At 38.6% G+C, this 18476-nt stretch overlaps 1 protein-coding gene across 1 annotated transcript in view; it reads right to left on the bottom strand.

Annotated features, from left to right (window-relative positions):
• The window catches only part of CTNNAL1 (catenin alpha like 1), a 100735-nt gene that overhangs the window by 49026 nt on the left and 33233 nt on the right, over positions 1–18476 (bottom strand). Inside the window, exons 4-6 of the mRNA XM_036737772.1 lie at positions 9165–9284; positions 1843–1932; positions 1171–1341 (exon numbers count right to left, since the gene is read on the bottom strand). Coding sequence (XP_036593667.1) covers positions 1171–1341; positions 1843–1932; positions 9165–9284 — 381 coding nt within the window. The remainder of the gene's footprint in view (positions 1–1170; positions 1342–1842; positions 1933–9164; positions 9285–18476) is intronic.

The following is an 18476-nucleotide window of genomic DNA, read 5'->3' as shown; positions in this document are numbered from 1 at the left end:
GGACTCAGAATAAAGAATGAGACATATATGTCACTTATATGTGAGTGTACGTGTATGTATTTTGCAGATAGCCAATGCAGAAATCTGTTTTGTTTAATTATATGTTTTTATAACAGAGGCTTTCATTTTTCTTTAGTTCCCAGTGTGGGGGTTGGGGGATGAGAGAGAGAGAAGGTCAGTTTTTGCTGATTGAAAAGAATAAAATACATTATAATTTAAAAAATAAACTTAAGGGTTTTCTACCACTGTGTGAAAATTTCAGAATCACTGGTATAGATATTAGAAATTCATCATCTACTTGGCTTTTCCCAAATCAATAGTTAAACAGTTGAGTGATTATGTGTCTCATGTAGAAGACTCTGCAATGTATGCATAATGAGGCTGTGGCATCTTTTATGCTAAAGAATTGCGCAACAGTAGCATAAAGGATGGTATCAAAGAGATAAATAAACAGAAAAGGTGTGCTTAGCATGAGAGAAGAAGGATGACCAAAAGGTTGGTTTCATGCTTCAGTGATATTCATGCAAAGCCAAGAATTTCGAAGGACAAGAGTTGGCTATACTAGATTTGATCTCTACTGGAGAGAGTGGCTTTCACATGAGTGAGATCACAAATTTATGGAAATAAATGCCCAGAGTTCATGTATGAATCTGTCTTCTATGATAAACCAATTTTTTTTAAAAAAATAATCTAAAGTTAGTATGTCCTAATCCCACTAGCTGGACTGATTTACCTTCAAGTTTTTAAACCAACAGCCTCAAAGTATACAACAGTGTGCTAGAGCTGGAGCTGGCCCTCTACCGGGGGTTCCATGAATCACGCTCACTATCTCAGCACAATTAATTAATTGCTTTGCCTAATCTAAAAGTTCTAACTATTGGTACGTAATGGGGATAATAGCTTCAAGCAGAAAATGACTTCTTCTCTAACAGCAGCCATATACATACTCACATATGCACTTCACTAGAGAAACAGAAAGAGGACAACTTTTTGGTCAAAGGGAAAAAACCAAATGTTACTGAGAACCCAGAGGTGAGAATGTAGTCAATTATTACAAACATAGATGTGACCTATCTTTGTGAAGCTTCTACCCTAAAACATGAACCCATGGTCATTGTTAGTAAGAGAAAATGGGAATGGAAAACAATTCGATTTCTTCCTTACTCTTACCTTAAGTTCTTTGATGCCAGCATCTATGCTGATAGATGACACTTCCTTCTCTGCATTCGCTCTGCAGTCTGTTACAATTTCAATTACTTGTTCCAAAGCCAGTTTCATTCGGTAAAATACTCCCCCTTTATTTTTACGAGCTGATTCACAATTAGGGTGCCTGAGATATGTCTTTAAAAAAAGTGAACTTCCTTTAGGTGAATGCTTACATAATATGCAGAAGAATATACGAATTTTGTAACTGATGAATCTCTCTGTAGTGATATGAGGAATTAAAGTATTAATACTGGAGCATCAAAGTACGCAATTCACCTATTTAGTACATAATGAATGCTCAGCAGATATGTATACAAGGAATGGGCACGTAGAGGAGACAGGGCTTAGAGCTAGGAGTTTTGGATTCAAATCTACCTGTAAGATACTTATTGTGTGAGTTACCAGTTTCCTTATCTGTAAAATGGGGATAATTATAAATGCACAATATAACCCAAATGATTGTTCTGGAGAATGAGAACTTTCCTATGTTTTTCATGTTGTAGATTTATTAGAATAAACTCCTCCTCTTAGAGTACAATTTTTAAAATGAAAAGATATAAAAAGAAAAATGATGCAAACTACCAGTGTTTTAAGTTCTCAGTACTGAAACATTAAAACCACTAATTTTCATATTACCTTTGAAGCTGTGAGAAGCATCATAGTACATTTCTCAAGAACTGCCCGAGCTGCTGCCATTTCTGCTTTTTTCTTTTCATCTTTCAAATCCTAAAATGGAATGAAAATAAAATAACTAATGTTTTTGAATGACTACAGAAACAAATTCAATACCTGAAAAACTTCTTCAAGTAAGAAAAAGGACTTAAAGATGTCATAATTAAAGGAAATATAAATTTTTTATTTTATTTTTTCCCATTTAATAGTATTTTATTTTTCTAATTACATGAAAAGATAGTTTTCAACATTCACTTTTATAAGATTTTGAGTTTCAAATTTTTTTCTCCCTCCCATCTCTCCTCCCTCCCCCCTCCCCAAGACGGCAAGCAATCTTATATAAGCTACACAAGTATAACCATATTAAACATGGAAATATAAATTTTTGAAAATCATCACCAGGTTGTGTTCCAAAAACCTTAATTTTAAGTTGGTTGACTGAAATCTGAAATGTATTTCCCAAATAGAAACAATGTAACAATACTATTAGGCCAGCCTCTAAAGGTCTATTTAATTACAACACTACTTAAAAGAACTCAAACTAGGATGAGCTACAGTGAACAATCTCAGTCCTGGAGAACTCATAAGGACACATACCTTCTTCCTTTAAGGAGAGAGGTAAGCACCTAAGGAAATGAAGACTCTGGTAAACACCACCAGAGACAGGAACTTCAGATAGATTTGCTGGAATTTTTTTTGTTATTTTATAAGGGAAGGTTTAGTGGAGAGAAATGCTTTAAGGGGAAATGACTGTGGCATGTAAACAAAAGGCAACACTGTTGACTCATACTGCATTTGCAGTCCACTGAAAGCTTCTGATCTTTTTCACAAAACTGTCACCTAGCCATACTTGCCTGTTCTTTATTTGTGAGGTTGATCTTTTTACACTCAAATATAAAACTTTACCTTTTTTCCTATGAATTTCTTTATATTTCTTCCATTTATGTATTGGAAAATATAACCACTAACAAGAAGAACCCAAACCTCTAGCCTGAATTGCCAGAACACGCTGATTTTGAAGAAGGCAGGACAGGAATGGGGTGAAATGTAAAATGTCCATTCAGCAGTTTTGCATCTTGCAACCTGGAAGATGTAGGTTCAAGTCCGACCTCTGAAATATGCTGGGTATTTGAACCCTGGGCAAGTAACCTAACTTCTGTGCCCCAGGTAACACTCTATGACTCTGGTATACAGAGGCTACTGCCCTGAATGAGTATAAAGTTTCCTCTTCCCTAGGTACCTTCTCTCTCCCTGGCCTTAACTTTCTTTTTTCTTTTTTTAAAAAAATTATTTTTTCTCAATTACCTGTAAGAACAGTTAACATTCATTTTAAAAAATTTTAAGTTCCAAATTCTCTCTCTCTCTTCCCTCCTCATTCCTTGAGGAAGCAAACAATTCTATATAGGTTAAACATGTGCAGTCATGCAAAACATATTTCCATATTAGCCATGTTACAAAAAGCCAACACAGACAAAAAAAACCCCAAGAAAAGAAATTTTAAAAAGTATGCTTTATCTTCATTCAGACTCTATCAGTTCTTTCTCTGGAAGCGGATGGTATTTTTCATGATATATCCTTTAGAATTGTCTTAGAGCACTGTATTGCTGAGAATAGCCAAGTTATTCACAGTTGATCACTGTACAATATTATCGTCACTGTATACAATGTTCTCCTGGTTCTGCTCACTTCACTCTGAAGTGGTTCATATGGGCCTTTCCAGGTCTTTCTGAAAAAATCCTGCTTACCATTTCTTATAGCACAATAGCATTCTATCACAATCATACACCACATCTTGTTCAGCCATTCCCTAATTGATGGGCATCCCCTCAATTTCCAATCCTTTGCAAAAAGAGCTGCTATAAATATTTTTGTGCATATGGGTCTTTTCCTTTTTCTTTAATCTCTCTGGGATACAGACCAAGTATTCCTGGCCTTAACTTTCACCCACAGAAGTAACATGACACAGTGAATAACTGGGTTCAAATCTTGCTTGGGACAAAAATGTGTGATCTTGGCCCAGGCAACTCTCTCAGCCTCTAAGTTGTGGAGAAAGAGCTGATCTGCAGTGGTCGTGGGAGGGTCCTCATGGGAAATCTCTTATACCAATGAAATCTCAGGTCCATTCCAAAACTCAAATCCCATCTAACACCTTATTAAATTTGGCTCACAGCTCTAGCTTGTACCTCCTGACCCCATCCATCATCCAATGTGGTAACCTCCCTATTCCTCAAAGCTCCATATCATGTGCAAATTTGGCAACCATGCCATCTATGCTTTGAACCAAATCACTGGTAAAAATACTGAAAGACCCGGGGTCCGAGGCTATTCCCGGTCATTCCCTCCAAGCCGATGTTGCAGCACTAACTTTTATGGGGGCCCAGTCAGTCAACCAGCTCTAAATGTGCCAGGCATTGTGCTAAGCACTGGGAATGCAAAGAAACAGCAGGAATTCTCTGTTCTCAAGGAATTTACACTCGAATTAGGGAGATAACAGGCACATATGCTGTATACACGCATACATATATGTGTATGTATGTACACCGCAAGACACCTAGAACAGCTACACGGCAGACTTAAAGAAGGCAGCATCGGCAGCTGGGGGTGGGCAGGGCAGACTGAGCACTGTAGGAAGCCAGTGTACAGGGGACAACATTCCAGGTCTGGGGGAACAGCTGTTTCAGTCATATCTGATTCTTTGTGATCTCATTTGGGATTTTCTTGGCAAAGGTACTGAAGTGATTGGCATTTCCTTCTCCAGCTCATTTTACAGATGAGGAAACTGAGGCAAACAGGGTTCTGTGACTTGCCCAGGGTCACACAGCTAGTAAGTGTTTGAAGACATTTGAACTCTGCCATCTAGCTGCCCCTTCGTCACATACTGCAGATTTAATTAGGAAGGCGCTCCCTGGGTTAGAAAGATCCAATTCATGGTCATCCAGACGTACACTGTTTTACCCGCCTTTTCTTTTCCTCTACCCTCCCACTCATTCCCAAACTTCTCTGTGTTGATGATACCCATTAATAGCTGGGTGTAGGGAACTTCTTTGAATAATACTCAAAAATCCCCTTCTCAATGTCCATTGAACTATACATCAATTTTTTTAAAATTTAAATTTTCTTATTTATGATGTTAACAATCAATACACAGGAACATTTCAGTAAACAAAAGACAAAAAAGAGGATTGTATATCAAACCATGAACTTTTCTGTTCCATTCAATTTTTTAAAAGTTATTAAATTTAACATGATATGACTAATGTGAAACATAATATGTTTCACATGATTGCACATATACAACCTATATCAAACTGCTTACCATCCTAGGGAGGAGGGAGGGAGAAAATTTGGAACTCAAAATTTTATTTAAAAAAATAACGTGACAGTGACAAAATTTCCCTGTTTGTTTCCTCTTTCGATCTTTTTTTTTACCTTGTGTGCATTTTCATTATGTTTTACTGATGTCCTTTTCTATTTTTCTTAAATCTCCATCAGTACCCTCTAACTTCCTCCTTCCACAACAAATAAGTATATGTAAGCAAAACAATTCAGCATACTGGCCAATGATGACGTATGCCTCATCTGCACCTCTAGTCCCTCACCACTCTATCGCCTAGCTCATCCACTTCTAATTAAAGCTGCTTTTCCTCAAACACCAATAAAAATGATTTCTCATTCAATTTTTGGTGTTTTCCTCTCTAATTATCAATCTTTTCACTGAAAACTAAAATGTCTGCTGGACAGTTAGGTGGCCCAACAGACAGAAAGCTAGATCCAGGGTCTAAGAGACCTGAGCCCTCAAATACTTACTAGTTAGGTGACAATCCTGGGCAATCACTACACCTCTTCAGACTCAGTTCCCTCAGCTATAAAATCAGAATAATAACCTCTATTTCCAAGAGGTGTTGTAAAGATGAAATAAGACAGGCATGACATAAATGCCAGCTACTGTCGTTATTATTATTAACGGTAATGAAAAGCACTCCAAGAATCATCAGATCTTAGATTTTGACTGATCTAATACAATCTCTACCTGAAACATGAATCCTCTATTGAATAAACATTAGGTGAATGAACAAATTTAAAATGTATGATATTCTGGATAACATTTTTAAGGTATTTGTGGACTGGCCTGGGTACCTGACAACTATTTATTAAAAAGTGGTTTTTTGGCCAAGATGGAGGCTGGTAAGCAGGAACTAGTGTGAGCTCCGTACCGAGTCCTTCCAAAAACCTATAAAAAATGGCTCTGAACCAATTCTAGAATGGCAGAACCCACAAAACAGCAGAGGGAAGCAGGGCTCCAGCCCAGGACAGCCTGGATGGTCTCTGGGTGAGGTCTATCCCACACGAAGCTGGGAGCTGGGAGTTGGGAACGGAGTGGAGCAGAACCCAGCCTGAACGGCGTGGACCATCCAGACCAGAAGCCAGGCGGAGGGGGCCCTAGCGCCCTGAATCAGTGAGCTGTGGCAGTTACCAGACTCCTTAATCCACAAACACCAAAGACTGCGGAGAAGGTTAGTGGGAAAAGCCGCGGGAGTAGAAGGAGTTCACGGTTCCGCTTCCAGCCCCAGGAGCAGCTACAGCTGTTGTTACTTCTGGCTCCAGGCCCACCTGGTGGGAGGAATTAAGTGGCAGACCAGAGCAGGAGTGCTCAGCCTGCTGAAGATCTAAGCCCAGTCCGGGCTGGGGGTTGGGGAAGCAGCAGTGCTGGTGTGGCAGAGCCGGCACCTCCCCCCCAAACGTGGAACATAGAACTCTCTAGTCTACAAGCAGTCATACCCCACTGAAAAACTCAAAGGTCAAGTTAGTTGGCTGGGAATATGGCCAGGCAGTGAAAACGCACCGAGATTCAGTCTCAGACTTTGCATTCTTTCTTTGGTGACAAAGAAGACCAAAACATACAGCCTAAAGAAGTCAATAAAGTGCAAGAGCCTACACCAACAGCCTCCAAGAAAAACATGAACTGGTCCCAGGCCATGGAAGAGCTCAAAAAGGATTTGGAAAAGCAAGTTAGAGAAGTAGAGGAAAAATTGGGAAGAGAAATGAGAAGGATGCGAGAAAACCATGAAAAACAAGTCAGTGACTTGCTAAAGGAGACCCAAAAAAATACTGAAAAGTACACTGAAGAAAACAACACCTTAAAAAACAGACTAACTCAAATGGCAAAAGAGCTCCAAAAAGCCAATGAGGAGAAGAATGCCTTGAAAGGCAGAATTAGCCAAATGGAAAAGGAGGTCCAAAAGACCATTGAAGAAAATACTACTTTAAAAATTAGATTGGAGCAAGTGGAAGCTAGTGATTTTATGAGAAATCAAGATATTATAAAACAGAACCAAAGGAATGAAAAAATGGAAGATAATGTGAAATATCTCATTGGAAAAACCACTGACCTGGAAAATAGATCCAGGAGAGAGAATTTAAAAATGATTGGACTACCTGAAAGCCATGATCAAAAAAAGAGCCTAGATATCATCTTTCAAGAAATTATCAAGGAGAACTGCCCCGATATTCTAGAGCCACAAAAAATAGAAATTGAAAGAATCCATCGATCGCCTCCTCAAATAGATCCCAAAAAGAAATCTCCCAGGAATATTGTCGCCAAATTCCAGAGCTCCCAGATCAAGGAGAAAATACTGCAAGCAGCCAGAAAGAAACAATTTCAGTATTGTGGAAACCCAATCAGAATAACCCAAGATCTGGCAGCCTCTACATTAAGAGATCGAAGGGCTTGGAATACGATATTCCGGAGGTCAATGGAGCTAGGATTAAAACCAAGAATCACCTACCCAGCAAAACTGAGTATCATGCTCCAAGGCAAAATATGGACTTTTAGTAAAATAGAGGACTTTCAAGCTTTCTCAGTGAAAAGACCAGAACTGAATAGAAAATTTGACTTTCAAACACAAGAATCAAGAGAAACATGAAAAGGTAATCAAGAAAAAGAACAAGAAAAAGAAATTGCAAGGGACTTACTAAAGGTGAACTGTTTTGTTGACATTCCTACATGGAAAGATGATGTGTATGATTCATGAGACCTCATTATTAGGGTAGCTGAAGGGAATATGCATACATATATGTTTATGTATATATATGGGTGAATGTGTATGTATGTATATATCTATGTGTGTATGTATGTGTATATATATATATATATATAAATATATATATATAGAGAGAGAGAGAGAGAGAGAGGGAGGGAGAGAGCGGACACAGGGTGACTTGAAGATGAAGGGAAGATATCTAAAAGAAATAAAATCAAATTAAGGGATGAGAGAGGAACATACTGAGAGAGGGAGATAAGGACAGATAGAATGGTATGGATTATCTCCCATAAAGGGGGCAAGAGGAAGCAGTTCTGTGGGAGGCGGGGAGAGGGTGGATGAGGGGGGAATGAATGAACATTGCTCTCATCAGATTTGGCCTAAGGAGGGAATACCATACATACCCAATTGGGAATCTTACCCCACAGGAAAGAAGAGGGAAGAAGATAAAAAAAAATGGGGGGGGATGATGGAGGGGAGGGCAGATGGGGGTGGAGGTAGTCAAAAACAAACACTTTCGAAAGGGGACAGGGTCAAGGGAGAAAATTCAATAAAGGGGGATGGGTTGGGAAGGAGCAAAATATAGTTAGTCTTTCACAACATGAGTATTGTGGAAGGGTTATACATAATGATACACACATGGCCTATGTTGAATTGCTTGACTTCTTAGGGAGGGTGGGTGGGAAGGAAAGAGGAGAGAGAATTTGGAACTCAAAGTTTTAAAAACAGATGTTCAAAAACAAACAAAAATGTTTTTGCATGCAACAAGAAAATAAGATACACAGGCAATGGGGCGTAAAAATTTATCTTGCCCTACATGAAAGGAAGGGAAAAGGGGATGGGAGGGGAGTGGGGTGACAGAGGGGAGCGCTGACTGGGGAACAGGGCAACCAGAATATACGCCATCTTGGAGTGGGGGGGAGGGTAGAAACGGGGAGAAAATTTGTAATCCAAACTCTTGTGAAAATCAATGCTGAAAACTAAATATGTTAAATAAATTTTTTAAAAAAGTGGTTTTTTTTTTAATATACACACACAATGCACACAATTGTTACACATTCTTATGGGAAAAACAAAGCACAGCTACTTATTTGCCTCACCCTGACTCACTTCTCAAAGACATATGTAAAGGCTTATATAAAGTTTGGGCACATAATTCACTTAGAAAAGAACATACTTTCATGTGAAAATAAAAGTAAATTTTGCATTTTTACTATAAATTTGTAAGATCTGGAAAATACGTACATTTTGTCTGTCTCCAGTTAGGTGTGCGAACTCTACCATTTCATTTCCAAACTGACTGAATATTTGCACAAACTCCTGAAAACTCCTCACGCTCTCTAGCTGTTCCATAGTTGCAAGAACCTATAAAACAAAACATCATTTTATAATCTTTTTAATGCTGAAATGTAGTTATCAAAATATTTTTATGTGTATAATTTTTTGTATTTATTTAGTATTTATTTTTTCCCCTGTAACATGTAAACAACAATTTTTAACATTTGTTTTTAAAACTATGAGTTCCAAATTCTCTCCCTTCCTCCCTTCCCAGCCCCCTCGTTCAGAAGGCAAGCAATTCCTTATAGGTTATATATGTATAGTCATGCAAAACGTTCATAATAGTCATGTTATGAAAGGAAACACAGATTAAAAAAACTCAAGAAAAATAAAGTGAAAAAAAGTTGCTTCAGTCTGTTTTAAGACACCATGAGTTCTTTCTCTGGGGATGGACAGCATTTTTCATCCTAAGTCCTTCAAAGCTGTCATGGATCTCTGTATTGCTGAGGATAGCTAAGTCATTCACAGCTGATCATCCTACAATATTGCTGTTACTTTGTACTCATTACATTTCACTTTGCATCAACCCATGTAAGGCATTCTAGGTTTTTCTGAGAGCATCCTGCTCATCATTTCTTATAGCACAATAGTACTCCATCACAATTACACACCACAACTTGTTCAGCCATTCCCCAATTGATGTGCATCCCCTCAATTTCCAATTCTTTACCCCCAGAAAAGAGCAGCTATGAATATTTTCGTACATATAGGTCCTCTTCCTTTCTGTTTTTTTAATCTGTTTTGGGATACAGACTTAGCAGTGGTATTGCTATGCCAAAGGGTATGCATGGTTTTCCAAATTGCTCTATCAATCAATTCACAATTCTGACAACAGTACATTAATTTTTCACACATGCCCTCCAACATTTGTCATTTACCTTTCCTGTTCTATTATCTAATCTAACAGGTATGATAATAATCCAATAGGTACCTCAGAATTGTTTTAACTTGCATTTCTCCAATCAACAGTGAGTTAGAATATTTTTTCATATGGCTATAGTTTTAATTACTCCTTCTGAAAATTGATCATATCTTTTGATCATTTATCAATTGAGGAATGGCTCTCATTTTTATAAATTTGACATGGTTCTCTATATGTTAGAGAAATGAGGCCTTTATCAGAAAAGCTTGCTTCAAAAATTTTTTTTTCCACAGTTACTATTGCTAAGTGTATTTCCCTCCATCCTATTCCTCCTACCTCTGTTTAATCTCTCTCTTCTTTCACCCTGTCCTTCCTCAAAGGTGTTTTGTTTCTGATTATCCCTTCCCCCACTCTATCCTCCCTTCTCACTGCGCCCCTTCTCCTTCTATTTTTCTGTATGGCAAGATAGATTTCTATACCTCACTGCTTATATATCTTATTTCCCTGTTGCATGTAAAAACAATTTTTAACATTCATTTTTAAAACTTTGAGTTCCAAATTCTCACCCTCCCTCCTGCCCACCCACCCTCATTGAGAAGGCAAGCAATTCAGTATAGGTTATACATGTGTAGTCATGTGCAATAGCAATTTAGATTTGAAGATCTTTCCCACCCATTAATAGGCCATGTGACCTGCTTACATCACAGGAAGCCTAAGTCACGTGTGGTGGGAGGAGCTTCCTGAGAGGAAAAGGAAGTGATGTCACAGGAAATGCTGAGAGAGAGAGAGCACACAGCGCGAGAACAAGCTGTTGTTAATGGCTGTTGTGACAGCTAGAGCTGAGGCAAAGTCGACCTCCATAGCTGAACACACTGTGACACCTGTACTGTGAGTGAGTTTTGGGGAAGACCCCAGCAGGGCTCGGAGAGGTTTGGGGATGGCGAGGCTCCAGGCTGTGATACTATGTATCGGAAGCTTCATCGCTGCCAGGAACCGGGTAGATACTTATGGGACGTGGCTCTCTGGCGTCTGAATAAATGGCTTACTTCTTCTACCTTCTATGTGGAGAGTCTTGTATTCTTTGCAACACAGAACCACGTAGGCATTTGACAATTATCATCTGCGCTGTTACGATAGCCTTACTGATACATCATGAAAACCACTTCCATACGTCATGTTGGGAAAGACTAACTGTATTTCCCTCCATCCTATCCCACCCCCATTAATTCTATTCTTTCCTTGACCCTGTCCCTCCTCAAAGTGTTTGCTTCTGATTACCCTCTCCCCTAATCTGCCCTCCCTTCTATCACCCCCCCCCCACCTCTCTTATCCCCTTCCAACCTTCTTTCCTGTAGGGTAAGATAGATTTCCATACCCAATTGAGTGTGTGTGTTATTCTCTCCTTAAGCCAATTCCAAGGAGAGTAAGGTTCACTTAATCCCTCTCACCTCCTCCCTCTCCCCCTCCACTGTAAAAGCTTTTTCTTGCCTCTTTTATTTGAGATAATTTATTCCATTCTACCTCTCCCTTTCTTCTTCTCCCAGTATATTCCTCTCTTACCCCTTAATTTTATTTTTTAAATATCATGCCTTCATATTTAACTCTCCCTGTGCCCTCTATATATATTCCCTCCAACTACCCTAATAATGAGAAAGGTCTCATAACTTACAAATATCATCTTTCCATGTAGGAATGTAAACAGTTCAATTTTAATAAGACCCTCATGATTTCTCTTTCCTATTTTGCTTTTCATGCTTCTCTTAAGCCTTGTATTTGAAAGTCAAATTTTCTATTTAGTTCTGGACTTTTCTCAAGAATGCATTAAATTCTTCTGTGTCATTGAATATCAATTTTTTCCCTTCATTGATTACACTCAGTTTAACTGGGTAGGTAAAACTTGGTTTTAATCCTAGCTCCTTTGATCTCCGGAATATCATTATTCAGGGCATTCTGATCCCTTAATGTAGAAGCTGCTAAATCTTATGCTATCCTGATTGTGGTTCCACAATACTTGAATTGTTTCTTTCTGGATGCTTGCAATATTTTCTCCTTGACCTGGGAACTCTGGAATTTGGCTATAATATTCCTGGCAGTTTTCCTTTGGGGATCTCTTTCAGGAGGTGACTTTTATTCTGCCATCTTGGCTCCACCTCCCCCCTTCCATAATTTTATAATCTTAATAGTAATCAGATTTACTTACAAAACTCTAGGATTAATTTTTTAAAAATACATTTGTAAAGGAAGCAAATCAGGGTAATTCTTGACCAAACTGGGAAGTCTCCTAAACAAAATAATCACATGTTAGGGCTCTGGCCTCTGGATAAAGGCAACTGACAGGAAACAGGACCCTTCCAGAGACTGGGTGAGTTAAGGTCAGCTTGGTCTCTGAAGTCTTTATAAAGAAGGTAGTCCCATTTTGAGACAGTCAACTTGAGTCACCCCTTCAATGCAGCACCCCACAGACACCTCCACCACCACCCCCAACCTGCATTTACCAGTCAGGTTTCCTAGAGAACTACCCTAGGTACTATGTAGGTATGCATTACTAAAACTATAGCCCATGAGCTCCCATGGATATGTTTACCTTTAACAGTCAAAGGGGGCAATCAGCTCAAGGTAATGGCATTTAAATGATATAGTAACAAAATATCTCCCCCGTAAACCTGCGGCATATCCCACAAATACACTCAGCATTATTAGGGAGAGATAACACACAAGAGGTCACAAACAGATAGGTAGGGATCACGTGTGAATAGGATGCTTGTGGGGAGAGGCACATAGGTTGGGAACAGATGTGGCCAAGGCATGTACAAGGAGGAGAAACTCATGCTTTTGATGCTTCAGGGAATTATTGTTTTCTCTCTGACCTTGGTCTTACAGTCACTTCTAGATGCTGCTCCAATAGTCAGTGTTGGTCTGTGCTTGGTTGTGGTTTATACTTGTAGCTTTTGCCTCAGCTAGAATTCTCAGAGGCTTTGTGCCCTAAGGTATCCATTGGTATGAACCCATTTACATATGGCACATTAATTTCTCTGAAACAATGAATCCTAGCTGTGCTTAAATGAACTTTTCCCAAAATTATGGCTCCTAATACGATTTAATTAAAAAAAAAGGCATGTCTTTTAAATGGGCTCTAATTACACAATCATCCTTCATAAAGCTCACTTCATACCTTATCAAATGACTATTGTGGGGCAGAAACATAACTATTTGGATCAGGGAATTTTTAGAAATAAAAGCTACCTTTAAAGGATGGCCACATTACCATAAGACACTACTGAAATCAATTATACCTCCAAATCATCACCTAAGTAAATACCTGCTAAGATTGCTGGGCCCTGTCTATTCTGAACAGCTTAACTTGATTTTTACCTACGTCTAGAACTAAAAATGAAAAGGTACACTGTGAACGGGAAAGGGGACAACACCTCCCACACACAGAAGGATACAATAGCTACATTTCTCTTGACCTACAGCAGGGAGCCAACATTTTCTATACAAATCCCACAGTCTTGCCACAGTATCCATTTGCTACATGACGGTTGATGGAAAAAACCAGGTGCATACCAATTTCTGACTTCCAAGGAAGCTGCTCTTAAATCAGACAAAGGCATATATTGCCTCAAGATTACCAGGACTTCAATACTTGTCAGCTTTATCACAACAATACAATGATAAGGAACTGGAGTTTGTGCAAAACACTATAGCTAGCCTGCAGGAACATCTCATAACCCTCTACTTACAGAATACACAGGATTAAGAAGCACTCTGAAACATTTATGCCCAGATTAGAGTTCTGTAGCGGCAGCCACAGGCGTTGCTACAGTCAGTGCCAATTTTCCAGAAGCTATAGGAAAAGTTAGTCCCTAAAATTCATTACACAGGCACAAAGTCCTCTAGGCCCTCACAAATAAGAGGCTCCCATTGCTCCTCCCCCCAACTTCTTCTTTCCTCAGGTGGATAATCTGAACAGGAAGAGCAGGGGTATGGATTGGGAGTGGGGAAGGAAAGAATTGAATACTTGTAAAGTGCAAGACAAGTGGCTGTGTTCCTCGGAGTGGTTTGAACACTGCTTTATACAAATGGCCTAGGTTGCTTCTTAAGGTCCTTTCCCATCCTAACAATGATATTAATAATAAAACCTCAGACTTGTACATGGTTCAAGAACATAAAAAAGAACTTTCGTATATCTTACCTGATACTCCCAACCACCTAGCAAGGTAGGCAAAGCAGGGATGATCTTTTAGGTCCTGCTTAGCTCTAAATCCTATGATCCTAAGAAATCCTGCCCATCTCCAGATACAGACCATTTAACATAAGCATCTGGACATAACATAAGTCCCTAAAGGAGCTTAAGTCCCACAAAGCTGAGGACTAAAGCAAAATCCAGTCACTTGCCTCAGGGTGATACTCCACTTTCCCTGATGAAAGTGATTTAGGCATGAGAAAGTTAAATTGATTCTGTATCATTTTTCATTGATCCTTTTTACAATTAATTGATTTTGTCCTGTGATTACCTAAGTAATGGTTTCTGAACTTAGTACAGAAATTCAGCTGGTCTATAAGGAGTTCTAGTTCTCCTGTTAATCACTGTTCTATCCTTGCCTCAAGGAAATCTGCTGTCTCTGAGGAATGTATGTGGACACCAGGGAGTCTGGTCTAGTATCTTTACACCCCAAGCTATCCTTCAAGGATGTCTGGTTTGCTATCCAAGGAAGTTTGGCTCACTATCTCTGATCTTGCAGGTGGTCTCAAATAATGAACATTCCTTATCCACAGGAGGGAAGGAAGGGGTTGTTGCTAGGCCTTCATTCCCAACTTCCAACCAATCACATTATTCCCCACACCTCAACTCTATAACAATAGTATTTTCCTCACCCCCATGATGCTGCCAACTCTGTAACCAATTGTATTCTTGCCCCTTCTTCAAAGTCCTGTTCTTTGTCCTTTATTCCCTAAAAACTCTAAAAAGGGAGCTGTCCTTTCGTGTGGGGTCTTGGGCTAAATAAGGAAAAACATTTCCCCATTCTTCTGGTAGGCAGAAACCCTATGAATAAAAAATAAAATTAAAACATGCCTCAGTCTACCTTTATTCAATTTCACTCGTGACAGTTTGGTGGCAGGGGTGAAATAAGGGAGAAAGAGCTCTCCCCCAGACTCTTATCAGAATCTCTCTCTTCTAGGCCCAGGTGAACTTTTTGTCCACAAAGGGAGAGTTTTCTCTTAGGGAATCTGTTGCTCTTCACCTAACACTAACCAGTCAGATCTCCAGGGAGGAGAGTGTTGGGGATAACTGTGTGTGTTCTGTTTGTATTAAAAGGTTACAGCTTATAGATTTGCACATGATTGGCTTGTGACTAAATTTTAATGTTCTCTACTCAGAATCTCTAAGTTGTAGTTTGAATGTTTTTATAAATGCTGAACTATTTGAGAGAATTCTCAGTTCCTATCCTTTGGAATTTGTTTGAAGGAAGTTAAGAACCTGACTCCAGATGGATTTGCTGCTTTGCAACTCAGAAAGGAAGGTCCTTTTGCTGATTAGAAAGAAACTGATTTGCAAGAGGTACCAGTGAAGGTTCAAAGTGAAGAAAACATACATTGCCACTTACATTTTACATAGCTACGGTCTAAACGCAGACAATATGAAATACTTGGGAGCCTACCTGCCAAAACAAACCCAGGAGCAAGATGAACACAAATATAAAACATTTTTCACACAAATAAAGGCAGATCTAAACAACTGGAAAAATATTAATTGCTCATGGGTAGGTCAAACCAATATAATAAAAATGACAATTCTACCTAAATTAATCTATTTATTCAGTGCCATATTAATCAAACTATCAAAAATTATTTTATAGAGCTAGAAAAAAAATAACAATTCATCTGGGACAAAGGATATCAAAGGAATCAGTAGAAAAAATGTGAAAGAAGATGGTCTAGCTGTGCCAGATCTCAAACTGTATTATGAAGTGGTAATTATCAAAACAATCTGATACTGGTTGAGAAATAGAGTGCTAGATCAGTGTAATAAATTAGGTACAAATTACATTATAGCAGAGGACCATAGTTATCTAGTGTATGATAAACCTAAAGATCTAAGCTTTTAGAACAAAAACTCATTATTTGACAAAAAAATGCTGCGAAACTAGAAGACAGTATGGTAGAAACTAGGTACAGACCAACATCTCACACTGTATACCAAGAGAAGATGAAAATGGGTCCATAATTTACACATAAAGGATGATACCATAGCAAATTAAGAGAGCATGGAATAGTTTATCTGTCAGGTTTACGGATGTCTAGTTTGCTAGACAGAATTCTGGTTCACAATCTCTGACCTTGCAAGTGGACCTAAATAATGAACATTTCTTAGTCACAGGAGGGAAGGAAGGGGTTGTTGCTAGGCCCTCACTCCCAACTTCCAACCAATCACATCATTCCCCACACCTCAACTCTGGAACCGATCATGTTTTCCTCATTCCCATGATGCTGCCAACCCTATAAACCAATTGTATTCTTTCCTCATCTTTGAAGTCAATTGTTTGTTTAAACACTCACCAAAAACTATTAAAAGGGAGCTATTCTTCTGCCCAGGGTATTTGGCTAAACTGAGGCAAGCCACTGACCCATTTGTTTTATTAGCAGGTAGTGCCCATTAATAAGATGTTACCTTGCTCAGGAAACATGCCTCAGTCTACCTTCATTGAGTTTAACTAGCAACAGACTCTTCCTGATCAGCTAGGACTTCAGGATCCAAATCCTTTTTCCGGTCTTGTCCCATTATTAGTCATGACCCAGTGTGACAAACTACCATACAAGAATATTAGGCCTGCTATAAATCACCCAGGATGCTTTTCTTGACAACTATTTTGACCTCACTAGATGTAATTTTGCTTAGATGAATTCAAATGCAAAAAACTTGGATTTCCAAAAAATACTGCCATCACCTTGCCAGCTGAGGCAACCTCCAACTTTGTGGTTCAAGGTGACCTCTGGACAGTTCCACGGGATGGACAACCACAAAGATTATATAGTTTCATCATCTATCACAATGTGATCAAGGCAAGGCAAACTTTCAGCTCAACTCTATCGCACGAAATAGGACTGCATGCTATTCCTCAAGTTTATAATTATCCATCAATATTTGAGAATCCAGCTCGCACAAATTTTATCATCACGAATAAAAGGTAAGTATAGTTCCAAGTAAGATCAATTTTTGCTTTTGTCTTGAGTAAAAGTGTTGATTCATTAAATGTTTTTTAAAATGTTTTTAATTGACATTTTCTGTTTTTTTATGACAGTATCCCATGTATCCATCTTGCTGTCCTTTGCTGAGAGCCATCCAATATGACGAACAGTATTTTTTGGAGAGGAAAAAAAAAGTCAAAACGGGTTTGATATGCTGAAAAAGTCCACAAACATGCTTAATGTGTAACACATCTGGACTTCTCACCTCCATGAAGGGTTAGGTTGGAGGTGTCTTTCCATATCCCTTTGAGTCTCACTCGATCTTAATAATTTTGTTACATTTACTTTGGGTTTTTTAGTGTGGTTTGTTCTTTCCATTTACAATGCTGTAGTACTGTGTATATTGTTTTCTTGGTTCAATTTACTTCATTTTGCATCAATTCATATAGATCTTTCCATGCTTCTTTGTAGTCATCATACACATCATTTCTAATAGCATCGTAATATTCCATTACATTCATGTACCACAATTTGTTTAGCCATTCCCCAACTGATGGACATCTACTCTGCTTCCAATTCTTGGCTGACACAAAAAGTGCTGCTATAAATATTTTTGTGTATATGGAGACTTTTTTTTTCCCTTATCAATGGCTCCCTGGGGTATATGCCCAGTAATGGAGTCTCTGGTTCAAAGGGTATGGGTAATTTGGTTATTTTATTTGCATACTTTCAAATTGCTTTCCAAAATGGTCATATCATTTCATAGCTCTACCAACAACGTATTAGTGTGCCTATCTTTCCATAACCATTCCAATATTGACTATTAGATAGGATACAAAACCCTTATCAGAGAAATTTAATACAAAGACTTTTTTCCCCATTTGACCACTTCTCTTCTTGTCTTATATGTATTAGTGTTGTCTGTGCAGAAGCTTTTCAGTTTAGTTCCCTCTTCTGCTGTAAAAATAGTACTGTGTTCCTTCAGTTACTTTCATCTTTTTTTTTTTTAAGGAGGGCCCTGTTCCCACTGGTTCTTTTCCCCTCACACCTGATCTCCTTTTCTCATCTAATACCACTTTCCCTTTATGATTTTGTGGTTCCTTTTTCTTTCCTCCTTTTATCTGGTTATATATTTCTTCCTTCTCTTTTTTCTTTTCAGTCAAGTA

Source organism: Trichosurus vulpecula, chromosome 9, assembly GCF_011100635.1.
Source record: "Trichosurus vulpecula isolate mTriVul1 chromosome 9, mTriVul1.pri, whole genome shotgun sequence".
Lineage (NCBI taxonomy): Eukaryota > Metazoa > Chordata > Mammalia > Diprotodontia > Phalangeridae > Trichosurus > Trichosurus vulpecula.
This window is presented reverse-complemented; position numbering and strand designations above follow the sequence as displayed.